We start from the raw sequence: 14,593 nt of genomic DNA, 5'->3' as shown, positions 1-14,593 counted from the left end.
GCAGTGTGTAGGGATGACATGTGAGTTGCATGCAGTGTGTAGGGATGACATGTGTGTTGCATGCAGTGTGTGTGGATGACATGTGAGTTGGATGCAGTGTGTGTGGATGACATGTGAGTTGGGTGCAGTATGTGTGGATGACATGTGAGTTGCGTGCAGTGTGTGTGGATGACATGTGAGTTGGATGTAGTGTGTGTGGATGACATGTGAGTTGCACGCAGTGTGTGTGGATGACATGTGAGTTGGATGCAGTGTGTGTGGATGACATGTGAGTTGGATGCAGTGTGTGTGGACGACATGTGAGCTGGATGCAGTGTGTGTGAATGACATGGGAGTTGGATGCAGTGTGTGTGGATAACATGTGAGTTGCATGCAGTGTGTGTGGATGACATGTGAGTTGGATGCAGTGTGTGGATGACATGTGAGTTGGATGCAGTGTGTGTGGATGACATGTGAGTTGGATGCAGTGTGTGTGTGTATGACATGTGAGTTGGATGCAGTGTGTGGATGACATGTGAGTTGCATGCAGTGTGTGTGGATGACATGTGAGTTGGATGCAGTGTGTGTGGATGACATGTGAGTTGGATGCAGTGTGTGTGGATGACATGTGAGTTGGATGCAGTGTGTGTGGATGACATGTGAGTTGGATGCAGTGTATGGATGAAATGTGAGTTGGATGCAGTGTGTGGATGACATGTGAGTTGGATGCAGTGTTGTGTGGATGACATGTGAGCTGGATGCAGTTTTGTGTGGATGACATGTGAGTTGCATGCAGTGTGTGTGGATGACATGTGAGTTGGATGCAGTGTGTGTGGATGACATGTGAGCTGGATGCAGTGTGTTGGGATGACATGTGAGTTGGATGCAGTGTGTGTGGATGACATGTGAGTTGGATGCAGTGTGTGGATGACATGTCAGTTGCATGCAGTGTGTGTGGATGACATGTGAGTTGCATGCAGTGTGTGTGGATGACATGTGAGTTGGATGCAGTGTGTGTGTGGATGACATGTGATTTGGATGCAGTGTGTGTGGATGACATGTGAGTTGGATGCAGTGTGTGGATGACAAGTGAGTTGGATGCAGTGTGTGGATGACAAGTGAGTTGGATGCGGTGTGTGGATGACATGTGAGTTGCATGCAGTGTGTGTGGATGACATGTGAGTTGCATGCAGTGTGTGTGGATGACATGTGAGTTGGATGCAGTGTGTGTGGATGACATGTGAGTTGGATGCAGTGTGTGTGGATGACATGTGAGTTGGATGCAGTGTGTGGATGACATGTGAGTTGGATGCGGTGTGTGGATGACATGTGAGTTGCATGCAGTGTGTGTGGATGACATGTGAGTTGGATGCAGTGTTGTGTGGATGACATGTGAGTTGCATGCAGTGTGTGTGGATGACATGTGAGTTGGATGCAGTGTGTGTGGATGACATGTGAGCTGGATGCAGTGTGTTGGGATGACATGTGAGTTGGATGCAGTGTGTGGATGACATGTGAGTTGGATGTAGTGTGTGTGGATGACATGTGAGTTGGATGCGGTGTGTGGATGACATGTGAGTTGGATGCAGTGTGTTGGGATGACATGTGAGTTGGATGCAGTGTGTGGATGACATGTGAGTTGGATGTAGTGTGTGTGGATGACATGTGAGTTGGATGCGGTGTGTGGATGACATGTGAGTTGGATGCAGTGTGTGTGGATGACATGTGAGTTGGATGCGGTGTGTGGATGACATGTGAGTTGCATGTGGTATACATAGGACATGACTCCAGCTCCCAGGCCTCCTGTCCATTCCCCCAGACTGGATCGTGGCTCCGGGATGTGCGCTATGACGCACGGTGGAGCCTCCCCTGTGGCGCACGGTCCAATCAGAGCGTCTGCGCAGAAAGCTGAGTGTCAGCGCTGCACTAATTACACATCGTTTGCAGAAGTTGGGGAGAGCCGGGCACATCCATGGATTGTCTGCCACAGGGAGGAGGACGGTGACCCGCAAATCTCAGCCACACTCTCCCTGCTCCCAACCGGCAACATGTTCCAGCCCACCCCAAAGAGGTGCTTCACCATCGAATCGCTGGTGGCCAAGGACAATCCCCTGCCAGCCTCCCGCTCAGAGGACCCCATCAGACCCGCTGCCCTCAGCTATGCCAACTCCAGCCCCATCAACCCCTTTCTCAACGGCTTCCACCCCACAGGACGAGGGGTCTACTCCAACCAGGACCTGGTGTTCGCAGAGACTGTGTCCCACCCGCCTAACCCAGCGGTGCCCGTGCACCCGGTGCCCCCACATCACGCCCTGGCTGCGCACCCCCTGCCAACCTCCCACTCCCCGCACCCGCTTTTCTCAACGCAACAAAGGGATCCGTCCACCTTCTACCCCTGGCTCATACACCGCTACCGATATCTGGGCCACAGGTTCCAAGGTGAGTCCCAAACTTTCCCCAACTCCTGGAACTGACACAAAGTGCGCCCCAAAGAGCCGACAGCGGGGTGTCGTCGTCCCCGGCACTGTGCCGCACTGTGTAACCCGAGCCCTGCTGCGATTTCACTGCGACTGGGATCTTTGTTGGAGCTGCGATTCCCAGTCCCGCCCGGGACTGCCTGTACGGTGCAGACACAGTAAACGGCAACCGGAGCTCAGTGATACATTGTAACTGCTGGAGTTATTCCCTATTATTATATTATATTCATCTATTAATACACAGACGGCTCCGTGATACATTGTAACTGCTGGAGTTACTTCCTATATACATATTATACCCATCTATATACATAATACACAGCTGGCTCAGTGATACATTGTAACTGCTGGAGTTACTTCCTATATACATATTATACCCATCTATATACATAATACACAGACGGCTCAGTGATACATTGTAACTGCTGGAGTTACTTCCTATATACATATTATACCCATCTATATACATAATACACAGCTGGCTCAGTGATACATTGTAACTGCTGGAGTTACTTCCTATATACATTATACCCATCTATATACATAATACACAGACGGCTCAGTGATACATTGTAACTGCTGGAGTTACTTCCTATATACATTATACCCATCTATATACATAATACACAGACGGCTCAGTGATACATTGTAACTGCTGGAGTTACTTCCTATATACATATTATACCCATCTTTATACATAATACACAGCTGGCTCAGTGATACATTGTAACTGGTGGAGTTACTTTCTATATACATATTATACCCATCTATATACATAATACACAGACGGCTCAGTGATACATTGTGGCTGCTGGAGTTACTTCCTATATACATATTATACCCATCTATATACATAATACACAGCTGGCTCAGTGATACATTGTAACTGCTGGAGTTACTTCCTATATACATATTATACCCATCTATACACATAATACACAGACGGCTCAGTGATACATTGTAACTGCTGGAGTTACTTCCTATATACATATTATACCCATCTATATACATAATACACAGCTGGCTCAGTGATACATTGTAACTGCTGGAGTTACTTCCTATATACATTATACCCATCTATATACATAATACACAGACGGCTCAGTGATACATTGTAACTGCTGGAGTTACTTCCTATATACATTATACCCATCTATATACATAATACACAGACGGCTCAGTGATACATTGTAACTGCTGGAGTTACTTCCTATATACATATTATACCCATCTTTATACATAATACACAGCTGGCTCAGTGATACATTGTAACTGGTGGAGTTACTTTCTATATACATATTATACCCATCTATATACATAATACACAGACGGCTCAGTGATACATTGTGGCTGCTGGAGTTACTTCCTATATACACATTATACCCATCTATATACATAATACACAGCTGGCTCAGTGATACATTGTAACTGGTGGAGTTACTTCCTATATACATATTATATTCATCTATATACATACACAGACGGCTCAGTGATACATTGTAAGTAACTGCTGGTGTTTATTTATATATATATATTATACATGCTTGTCCTATTTTGTACTGTAAGTTAGTTGTCAAATTATTTGTTTATGTACTTTGTAAGGCGCTGCGGAACACTTGTGGCGCCATATAAATAAAGGATAATAATAATAATAATAATTATTATTATTTATATATATATTTATATATATATATATATATATATATATATATATATATATATATATAAATAATAATTATTATTATTATCCTTTATTTATATGGCGCCACAAGTGTTCCGCAGCGCCTTACAAAGTACATAAACAAATAATTTGACAACTAACTTACATATATATATATACACTCAAATAAAAATAAAAACATATATTACACAGACGGCTCAGTGGGGCAGCTTCATAAATATTATTATACAATATACACAAACTGTTCTTAATCCTATATAATACATATTTGTAACACATTATGTAAATATGTTTAATTCCCATTTCCTAATTCACTTGCTAAACAAAGCTGAAAGAAATGTATAGTCTCACGTGATACGGACATCATACTGTCTGTCTGTTTTATATATATATACACATATATATATATGTATATATATATATATATATATATATATATACACACACACAGTATAACACGAGTCCAACTTCCATTCTTACATGTAACACAGAAATTATACTTATATAAGAAGTGGTTACTTTATTAACGTGTATATACAAAAAGTTTTTTCAATTATATACAATACATCGCTCCTAATTCACCTGCTATACATCATAGGGGGAAATTTATGTTCTTAAATGTAACACAGACATTATACATACATATATATATGTTTGCTGAATGTGGCCCTGACGAAGGGATGGTGACACTGATGCAGAATACATTTATATTTTCTTTATTCAAGTCTCTGAGTGCCGTTTATCCTGCTGGAGTAATATATATATATATATATATATATATATATATATATATATATATATATATATATATATATATATATATATATATGATAGAAATGTATGTATGCAATACGGACCTATAAAACACGACTGCTAATTTATCTAGCGGTCGTAGCAAACGGTTAACTATATTTATACACATAATATAGACATTATACTTGTTTATATATAAAGCCGAGATTAATTGTATAGAATGCACAAAATATGCATATGTAAATAAATAACTATGAGTATTATATATGTAAATAAATAACTATGAGTATTATATATGTAAATAAATAACTATGAGTATTATATATGTAAATAAATAACTATGAGTATTATATATGTAAATAAATAACTATGAGTATTATATATGTAAAATAATATTGACGTTGATCATATCTATTTATACGAATTTGACAATAATTTAAATAAATACAAAACCGGTGCAAAAATATAATATGTATAGAATATATCTAAATAGTGCTAAACAACTGACGCACCGAAATGTGTACATAATACACAAGTAATGGTAATATATATTACACAAATGACGTAAGTACATGTACATACTATATATAGCTTAAGCAGGTTTATAACAGGCACTCACTGTGGCCACTCTCCGAATGCTGATGACCTACTTGTACAGTATAGCGATGTGTATATACAGGTTTATGCGAGTGATTTACACGAAGAAGTGAATACAGCTTTCTGCATACAGGGTACATATATATGTACACACGGGGTATATATGTGATACATATGTACACACGGGTTATATATGTGATATATAAGTATACACGGGGTATATATGTGATATATATGTACACACTTGGTATATATGTGATACATATGTACACACGGGTTATATATGTGATATATAAGTATACACGGGGTATATATGTGATATATATGTACATACGGGGTATATATGTGATATATATCTACACACGGGTTATATATGTGATATATATCTACACACGGGTTATATATGTGATATGTATACACGGAATATAAATGTTATATATATGTACACACGGGGTATATATGTGATATGTATACACGGAATATAAATGTTATATATATGTACACACGGAGTATAAATGTTATATATATGTACACACGGGGTATAAATGTGATATATATGTACACATGGAGTATAAATGTTATATATATGTATACACGGAGTATAAATGTGATATATATGTACACATGGAGTATAAATGTTATATATATGTACACACGGAGTATAAATGTGATATATATGTACACACGGGGTATAAATGTGATATATATATACACATGGAGTATAAATGTTATATATGTACACACGGAGTATAAATGTGATATATATGTACACACGGAGTATAAATGTGATAAATATATACACACTGAGTATAAATGTGATATATAAATATGTACACACGGTGTATAAATGTGATATATATGTACACACGGGGTATATATGTGATATATAAATATGTACACACGGTGTATAAATGTGATTATATATGTACACACGGAGTATAAATGTGATATATATATACACACGGAGTATAAATGTGATATATAAATATGTACAAACAGGGTATAAATGTGATATATAAATATGTACAAACAGGGTATAAATGTGATATATATGTACACACGGGGTATAAATGTGATATATATGTACACACCCGGTATAAATGTGATATATAAATATGTACACACGGAGTATAAATGTGATATATATGTACACACGGGGTATATATGTGATATATATGTACACACGGAGTATAAATGTGATATATAACTATGTACACACAGGGTATAAATGTGATATATATGTACACACGGGGTATAAATGTGATATATATCTTCACACGGGGTATAAATGTGATATATATATCGCGTGTACATATATATATATATATATATATATACACGCGAGGTATAAATGTGACATATTTGTACACACGGAGTATAAATGTGATATATAAATATGTACACACGGGGTATAAATGTGATATATATGTACACACGGAGTATAAATGTGATATATATGTACACACGGAGTATAAATGCGATATATAAATATGTACACACGGGGTATAAATGTGATATATATATACACACGGAGTATAAATGTGATATATATGTACACACCCGGTATAAATGTGATATATATGTACACACCCGGTATAAATGGGATATATGAATATGTACACACGGGGTTTAAATGGGATATATAAATATGTACACACGGAGTATAAATGTGATATATATGTACACACGGGGTATAAATGTGATATATATGTACACACGGGGTATAAATGTGATATATATGTACACATGGAGTATAAATGTTATATATATGTACACACCGAGTATAAATGGGATATATATGTACACACCGAGTATAAATGGGATATATATGTACACACGGGGTATAAATGTGATATATATGTACACACGGGGTATAAATGTGATATATATGTACACATGGAGTATAAATGTTATATATATGTACACACGGAGTATAAATGTGATATATATGTACACACGGGGTATAAATGTGACATATATATACACACGGGGTATAAATGTGATATATATATACACGGAGTATAAATGTGATATATATGTACACACGGGGTATAAATGTGATATATATGTACACACGGGGTATAAATGTGATATATATGTACACACGGAGTATAAATGTGATATATATGTACACACGGAGTATAAATGTGATATATATGTACACACGGAGTATAAATGTGATATATATGTACACACGGAGTATAAATGCGATATATAAATATGTACACACGGAGTATAAATGTGACATATATATACACACGGGGTATAAATGTGATATATATATACACACGGAGTATAAATGTGATATATATGTACACACCCGATATAAATGTGATATATATGTACACACCCGGTATAAATGTGATATATAAATATGTACACACGGGGTATAAATGTGATATATATGTACACACGGGGTATAAATGTGATATATATGTACACACCCGGTATAAATGTGATATATAAATATGTACACACGGGGTATAAATGTGATATATATGTACACACGGGGTATAAATGTGATATATATGTACACACGGGGTATAAATGTGATATATATGTACACACGGAGTATAACTGTGATATATATATATACACACGGAGTATAAATGTGATATATATGTACACACCCGGTATAAATGTGATATATAAATATGTACACACGGGGTATAAATGTGATATATATGTACACACCCGGTATAAATGTGATATATAAATATGTACATACGGAGTATAAATGTGATATATATGTACACACGGGGTATAAATGTGATATATAAATATGTACAGACGGGGTATAAATGTGATATATATGTATACACGGAGTATAAATGTGATATATATGTACACACGGGGTATAAATGTGATATATAAATATGTACAGACGGAGTATAAATGTGATATATATGTATACACGGAGTATAAATGTGATATATATGTATACACGGAGTATAAATGTGATATATATGTATACACGGAGTATAAATGTGATATATATGTACACACGGGGTATAAATGTGATATATAAATATGTACACACGGAGTATAAATGTGATATATATGTATACACGGAGTATAAATGTGATATATATGTATACACGGAGTATAAATGTGATATATATGTATACACGGAGTATAAATGTGATATATATGTATACACGGAGTATAAATGTGATATATATGTATACACGGAGTATAAATGTGATATATATGTACACACGGGGTATAAATGTGATATATATGTACACACGGGGTATAAATGTGATATATATGTACACACGGAGTATAACTGTGATATATATATATACACACGGAGTATAAATGTGATATATATGTACACACCCGGTATAAATGTGATATATAAATATGTACACACGGGGTATAAATGTGATATATATGTACACACCCGGTATAAATGTGATATATAAATATGTACATACGGAGTATAAATGTGATATATATGTACACACGGGGTATAAATGTGATATATAAATATGTACAGACGGGGTATAAATGTGATATATATGTATACACGGAGTATAAATGTGATATATATGTATACACGGAGTATAAATGTGATATATATGTACACACGGGGTATAAATGTGATATATATGTACACACGGGGTATATATGTGATATATATGTACACACGGGGTATATATGTGATGTATAAGAGAAAAAGGCGGGTCTCGGGGACTGTCAAACTAATTCCAACCTTTCCGTTAATATACAAAAATATTGTAAACCCCGAATAAAGTTGTTTTAAACGAAAACGATATTGTAGGATTATTATTATTAATGATAATAACAATAATAATAGAACTTGTAGTAGTAATAATAATAGACATAGTACTAGTAATACTAATAATAACACTGTGTTCCCTCCAAAGACCACGAGTCCCGTCCTATCTGTGCTATTTGCTATCCTGTGTGTATACAGCCGCCGGGAGAGCTGCTACAGGCGCTGTACACTATCAGTGCCGTCTCTATGTCACACACATATATATATATATATTTCGGTGTAAACGAGTGAGTGTGTATTCTGTATATTTATGTAGCGTGAGCATCTATATAATGGACAATTTTGTTAGTGTGAATAGAATTCTGTCATATATTTGGTGGTCAGAGCCCAAATGTAACTGTGTGTGAAAATTAGGTCCTGTATAATTATAGTGTGGATAAAAAAAAATGTTAGACATACCCACACACAGACATATACAGTATGTATATATAAATATATATTAGATATATTAATCAACTGCTGTTCATATGTGAATTTATAGTGTGGAGAAAATATTTGAGATATAGATGAGAGAGAGAGAAGCAGACAGACATTGATATATATATATATATATATATATATATATATATAGTGCTGTGCATGTAAGTATAGCGAGATAGCTCAGTGATGGTGTAACCCGCGGAGCTGACACTCTCTTCTCACTCCCACCTCAGGTAATGAGAGCAGCGCAGAGAACTTCCTATTGCACAATGCCCTGGCCAGAAAACCTAAGCGGATCCGCACAGCCTTCTCACCATCGCAGTTGCTGCGCCTGGAACACGCCTTTGAGAAGAATCATTACGTTGTTGGCGCAGAGAGGAAGCAGCTGGCGCACAGCTTGAGCCTGACCGAGACTCAGGTAACCGCACTGCCACCCAGCAATGGTCACTGCCCGCACTGCCACCCAGCAATGGTCACTGCCCGCACTGTCACCCAGCAATGTTCACTGCCCGCACTGTCACCCAGCAATGGTCACTGCCCGCACTGCCACCCAGCAATGGTCAATGCCCGCACTGCCACCCAGCTATGGTCACTGCCCGCACTGCCACCCAGCAATGGTCACTGCCCGCACTGCCACCCAGCAATGGTCACTGCCCGCACTGTCACCCAGCAATGGTCACTGCCCGCACTGTCACCCAGCAATGGTCACTGCCCGCACTGTCACCCAGCAATGGTGAATGGAATAGTATTATGTTGCAGTAATTGTAAGAAATACTTTTAGGTAATATTATAAGTAACGAATAAATGGCCACATTTGTGATACAGTTGTGCAGATTCTGGGAGTGTGATGATAAGTACAGAATGTTGTGATAATATTGTGCAATACTTAGCAAAATAGTGACTTTAATTATATTTTTGTGCAATGAGAGAAATTTGCTCTGTAGTACTTGGAATAAATACAGACTAACTATATTATTGTACAGTAACAATGTTAAAAAATAACTGGTGAATGGAATTATATTATTTTGGGAGAAATACTAAGTGTGACATTATAATATAAAGTAACTGGAATAAATGGTGACTGTAGTTATAGTAATGTGCAGACATTGGTATAAATGGTGACTGTAGTTATAGTATTGTGCAGTCATTGGTATAAATGGTGACTGTAGTTATAGTATTGTGCAGTCATTGGTATAAATGGTGACTGTAGTTATAGTATTGTGCAGTCATTGGTATAAATGGTGACTGTAGTTATAGTATTGTGCAGTCATTGGTATAAATGGTGACTGTAGTTATAGTATTGTGCAGTCATTGGTATAAATGGTGACTGTAGTTATAGTATTGTGCAGACATTGGTATAAATGGTGACTGTAGTTATAGTATTGTGCAGTCATTGGTATAAATGGTGACTGTAGTTATAGTATAGTGCAGTCATTGGTATAAATGGTGACTGTAGTTATAGTATTGTGCAGACATTGGTATAAATGGTGACTGTAGTTATAGTAATGTGCAGTCATTGGTATAAATGATGACTGTAGTTATAGTATTGTGCAGTCATCGGTATAAATGTTGACTGTAGTTATAGTATAGAGCAGTCATTGGTATAAATGGTGACTGTAGTTATAGTAATGTGCAGTCATTGGTATAAATGATGACTGTAGTTATAGTATAGTGCAGTCATCGGTATAAATGGTGACTGTAGTTATAGTATAGTGCAGACATTGGTATAAATGGTGACTGTAGTTATAGTATTGTGCAGTCATTGGTATAAATGGTGACTGTAGTTATAGTATTGTGCAGACATTGGTATAAATGGTGACTGTAGTTATAGTATTGTGCAGACATCGGTATAAATGGTGACTGTAGTTATAGTATTGTGCAGTCATTGGTATAAATGGTGACTGTAGTTATAGTATAGTGCAGTCATTGGTATAAATGGTGACTGTAGTTATAGTAATGTGCAGACATTGGTATAAATGGTGACTGTAGTTATAGTATAGTGCAGTCATTGGTATAAATGGTGACTGTAGTTATAGTAATGTGCAGACATTGGTATAAATGGTGACTGTAGTTATAGTATAGTGCAGACATTGGTATAAATGGTGACTGTAGTTATAGTATAGTGCAGTCATTGGTATAAATGGTGACTGTAGTTATAGTATTGTACAGTCATTGGTATAAATGGTGACCGTAGTTATAGTATTGTACAGTCATTGGTATAAATGGTGACTGTAGTTATAGTATTGTGCAGTCATTGGTATAAATGGTGACTGTAGTTATAGTATTGTGCAGTCATTGGTATAAATGATGACTGTAGTTATAGTATTGTACAGTCATTGGTATAAATGGTGACTGTAGTTATAGTATTGTGCAGTCATTGGTATAAATGGTGACCGTAGTTATAGTAATGTGCAGTCATTGGTATAAATGGTGACTGTAGTTATAGTATTGTGCAGTCATTGGTATAAATGGTGACTGTAGTTATAGTATTGTGCAGACATTGGTATAAATGGTGACTGTAGTTATAGTATTGTGCAGTCATTGGTATAAATGGTGACCGTAGTTATAGTAATGTGCAGACATTGGTATAAATGGTGACTGTAGTTATAGTATTGTACAGTCATTGGTATAAATGATGACTGTAGTTATAGTATTGTACAGTCATTGGTATAAATGGTGACCGTAGTTATAGTAATGTGCAGACATTGGTATAAATGGTGACTGTAGTTATAGTATTGTGCAGACATTGGTATAAATGGTGACTGTAGTTATAGTATAGTGCAGACATTGGTATAAATGGTGACTGTAGTTATAGTATAGTGCAGACATTGGTATAAATGGTGACTGTAGTTATAGTATTGTGCAGTCATTGGTATAAATGGTGACTGTAGTTATAGTATTGTGAAGACATTGGTATAAATGGTGACTGTAGTTATAGTATTGTGCAGACATTGGTATAAATGGTGACTGTAGTTATAGTAATGTGCAGTCATTGGTATAAATGGTGACTGTAGTTATAGTATTGTGCAGACATTGGTATAAATGGTGACTGTAGTTATAGTATTGTGCAGACATTGGTATAAATGGTGACTGTAGTTATAGTATTGAGCAGTCATTGGTATAAATGGTGACTGTAGTTATAGTATTGTGCAGACATTGGTATAAATGGTGACTGTAGTTATAGTATTGTGCAGACATTGGTATAAATGGTGACTGTAGTTATAGTAATGTGCAGTCATTGGTATAAATGGTGACTGTAGTTATAGTATTGTGCAGACATTGGTATAAATGGTGACTGTAGTTATAGTATTGTGCAGACATTGGTATAAATGGTGACTGTAGTTATAGTATTGTGCAGTCATTGGTATAAATGATGACTGTAGTTATAGTAATGTGCAGTCATCGGTATAAATGGTGACTGTAGTTATAGTATAGTGCAGACATTGGTATAAATGGTGACTGTAGTTATAGTATTGTGCAGTCATTGGTATAAATGGTGACTGTAGTTATAGTATAGTGCAGTCATTGGTATAAATGGTGACTGTAGTTATAGTATTGTGCAGACATTGGTATAAATGGTGACTGTAGTTATAGTATTGTGCAGACATTGGTATAAATGGTGACTGTAGTTATAGTATTGTGCAGTCATCGGTATAAATGGTGACTGTAGTTATAGTATAGTGCAGTCATTGGTATAAATGGTGACTGTAGTTATAGTATTGTGCAGACATTGGTATAAATGGTGACTGTAGTTATAGTATTGTGCAGTCATTGGTATAAATGGTGACTGTAGTTATAGTATTGTGCAGACATTGGTATAAATGGTGACTGTAGTTATAGTAATGTGCAGACATTGGTATAAATGGTGACTGTGGTTATAGTAATGTGCAGTCATTGGTATAAATGGTGACTGTAGTTATAGTAATGTGCAGTCATTGGTATAAATGTTGACTGTAGTTATAGTATTGTGCAGACATTGGTATAAATGGTGACTGTAGTTATAGTATTGTGCAGTCATTGGTATAAATGGTAACTGTGGTTATAGTAATGTGCAGTCATTGGTATAAATGGTGACTGTAGTTATAGTATTGTGCAGACATTGGTATAAATGGTGACTGTAGTTATAGTATTGTGCAGTCACTGGTATAAATGGTGACTGTAGTTATAGTATAGTGCAGTCATTGGTATAAATGGTGACTGTAGTTATAGTATTGTGCAGACATCGGTATAAATGGTGACTGTAGTTATAGTATTGTGCAGTCATTGGTATAAATGGTGACTGTAGTTATACTATTGTGCAGACATCGGTATAAATGGTGACTGTAGTTATAGTATTGTGCAGTCATTGGTATAAATGATGACTGTAGTTATAGTATTGTGCAGACATCGGTATAAATGGTGACTGTAGTTATAGTATAGTGCAGACATTGGTATAAATGGTGACTGTAGTTATAGTAATGTGCAGACATTGGTATAAATGGTGACTGTAGTTATAGTAATGTGCAGACATTGGTATAAATGGTGACTGTAGTTATAGTATTGTGCAGACATTGGTATAAATGGTGACTGTAGTTATAGTATTGTGCAGACATTGGTATAAATGGTGACTGTAGTTATAGTATAGTGCAGTCATTGGTATAAATGGTGACTGTAGTTATAGTATAGTGCAGACATTGGTATAAATGGTGACTGTAGTTATAGTATAGTGCAGACATTGGTATAAATGGTGACTGTAGTTATAGTATTGTGCAGACATTGGTATAAATGGTGACTGTAGTTATAGTATTGTGCAGACATTGGTATAAATGGTGACTGTAGTTATAGTATTGTGCAGACATTGGTATAAATGGTGACTGTAGTTATAGTATTGTGCAGACATTG

At 36.3% G+C, this 14,593-nt stretch overlaps 1 protein-coding gene across 1 annotated transcript in view; it reads left to right on the top strand.

Annotated features, from left to right (window-relative positions):
- The first annotated feature begins 1,934 nt into the window (after positions 1–1,934).
- Positions 1,935–14,593, top strand: part of EMX2 (empty spiracles homeobox 2) — a 28,258-nt gene continuing 15,599 nt past the window's right edge. Inside the window, exons 1-2 of the mRNA XM_088449605.1 lie at positions 1,935–2,418; positions 9,946–10,130. Coding sequence (XP_088305731.1) covers positions 2,028–2,418; positions 9,946–10,130 — 576 coding nt within the window. The 5' untranslated portion in view covers positions 1,935–2,027. The remainder of the gene's footprint in view (positions 2,419–9,945; positions 10,131–14,593) is intronic.

The sequence above is a fragment of the Taudactylus pleione genome, unplaced genomic scaffold (genome assembly GCF_031769625.1).
Source record: "Taudactylus pleione unplaced genomic scaffold, aTauple2 ptg000489l, whole genome shotgun sequence".
Taxonomy (NCBI): Eukaryota; Metazoa; Chordata; class Amphibia; order Anura; family Myobatrachidae; genus Taudactylus; species Taudactylus pleione.
The sequence above is the reverse complement of the archived record's forward strand: the minus strand, read 5'-3'. Positions and strand labels throughout refer to the sequence as shown.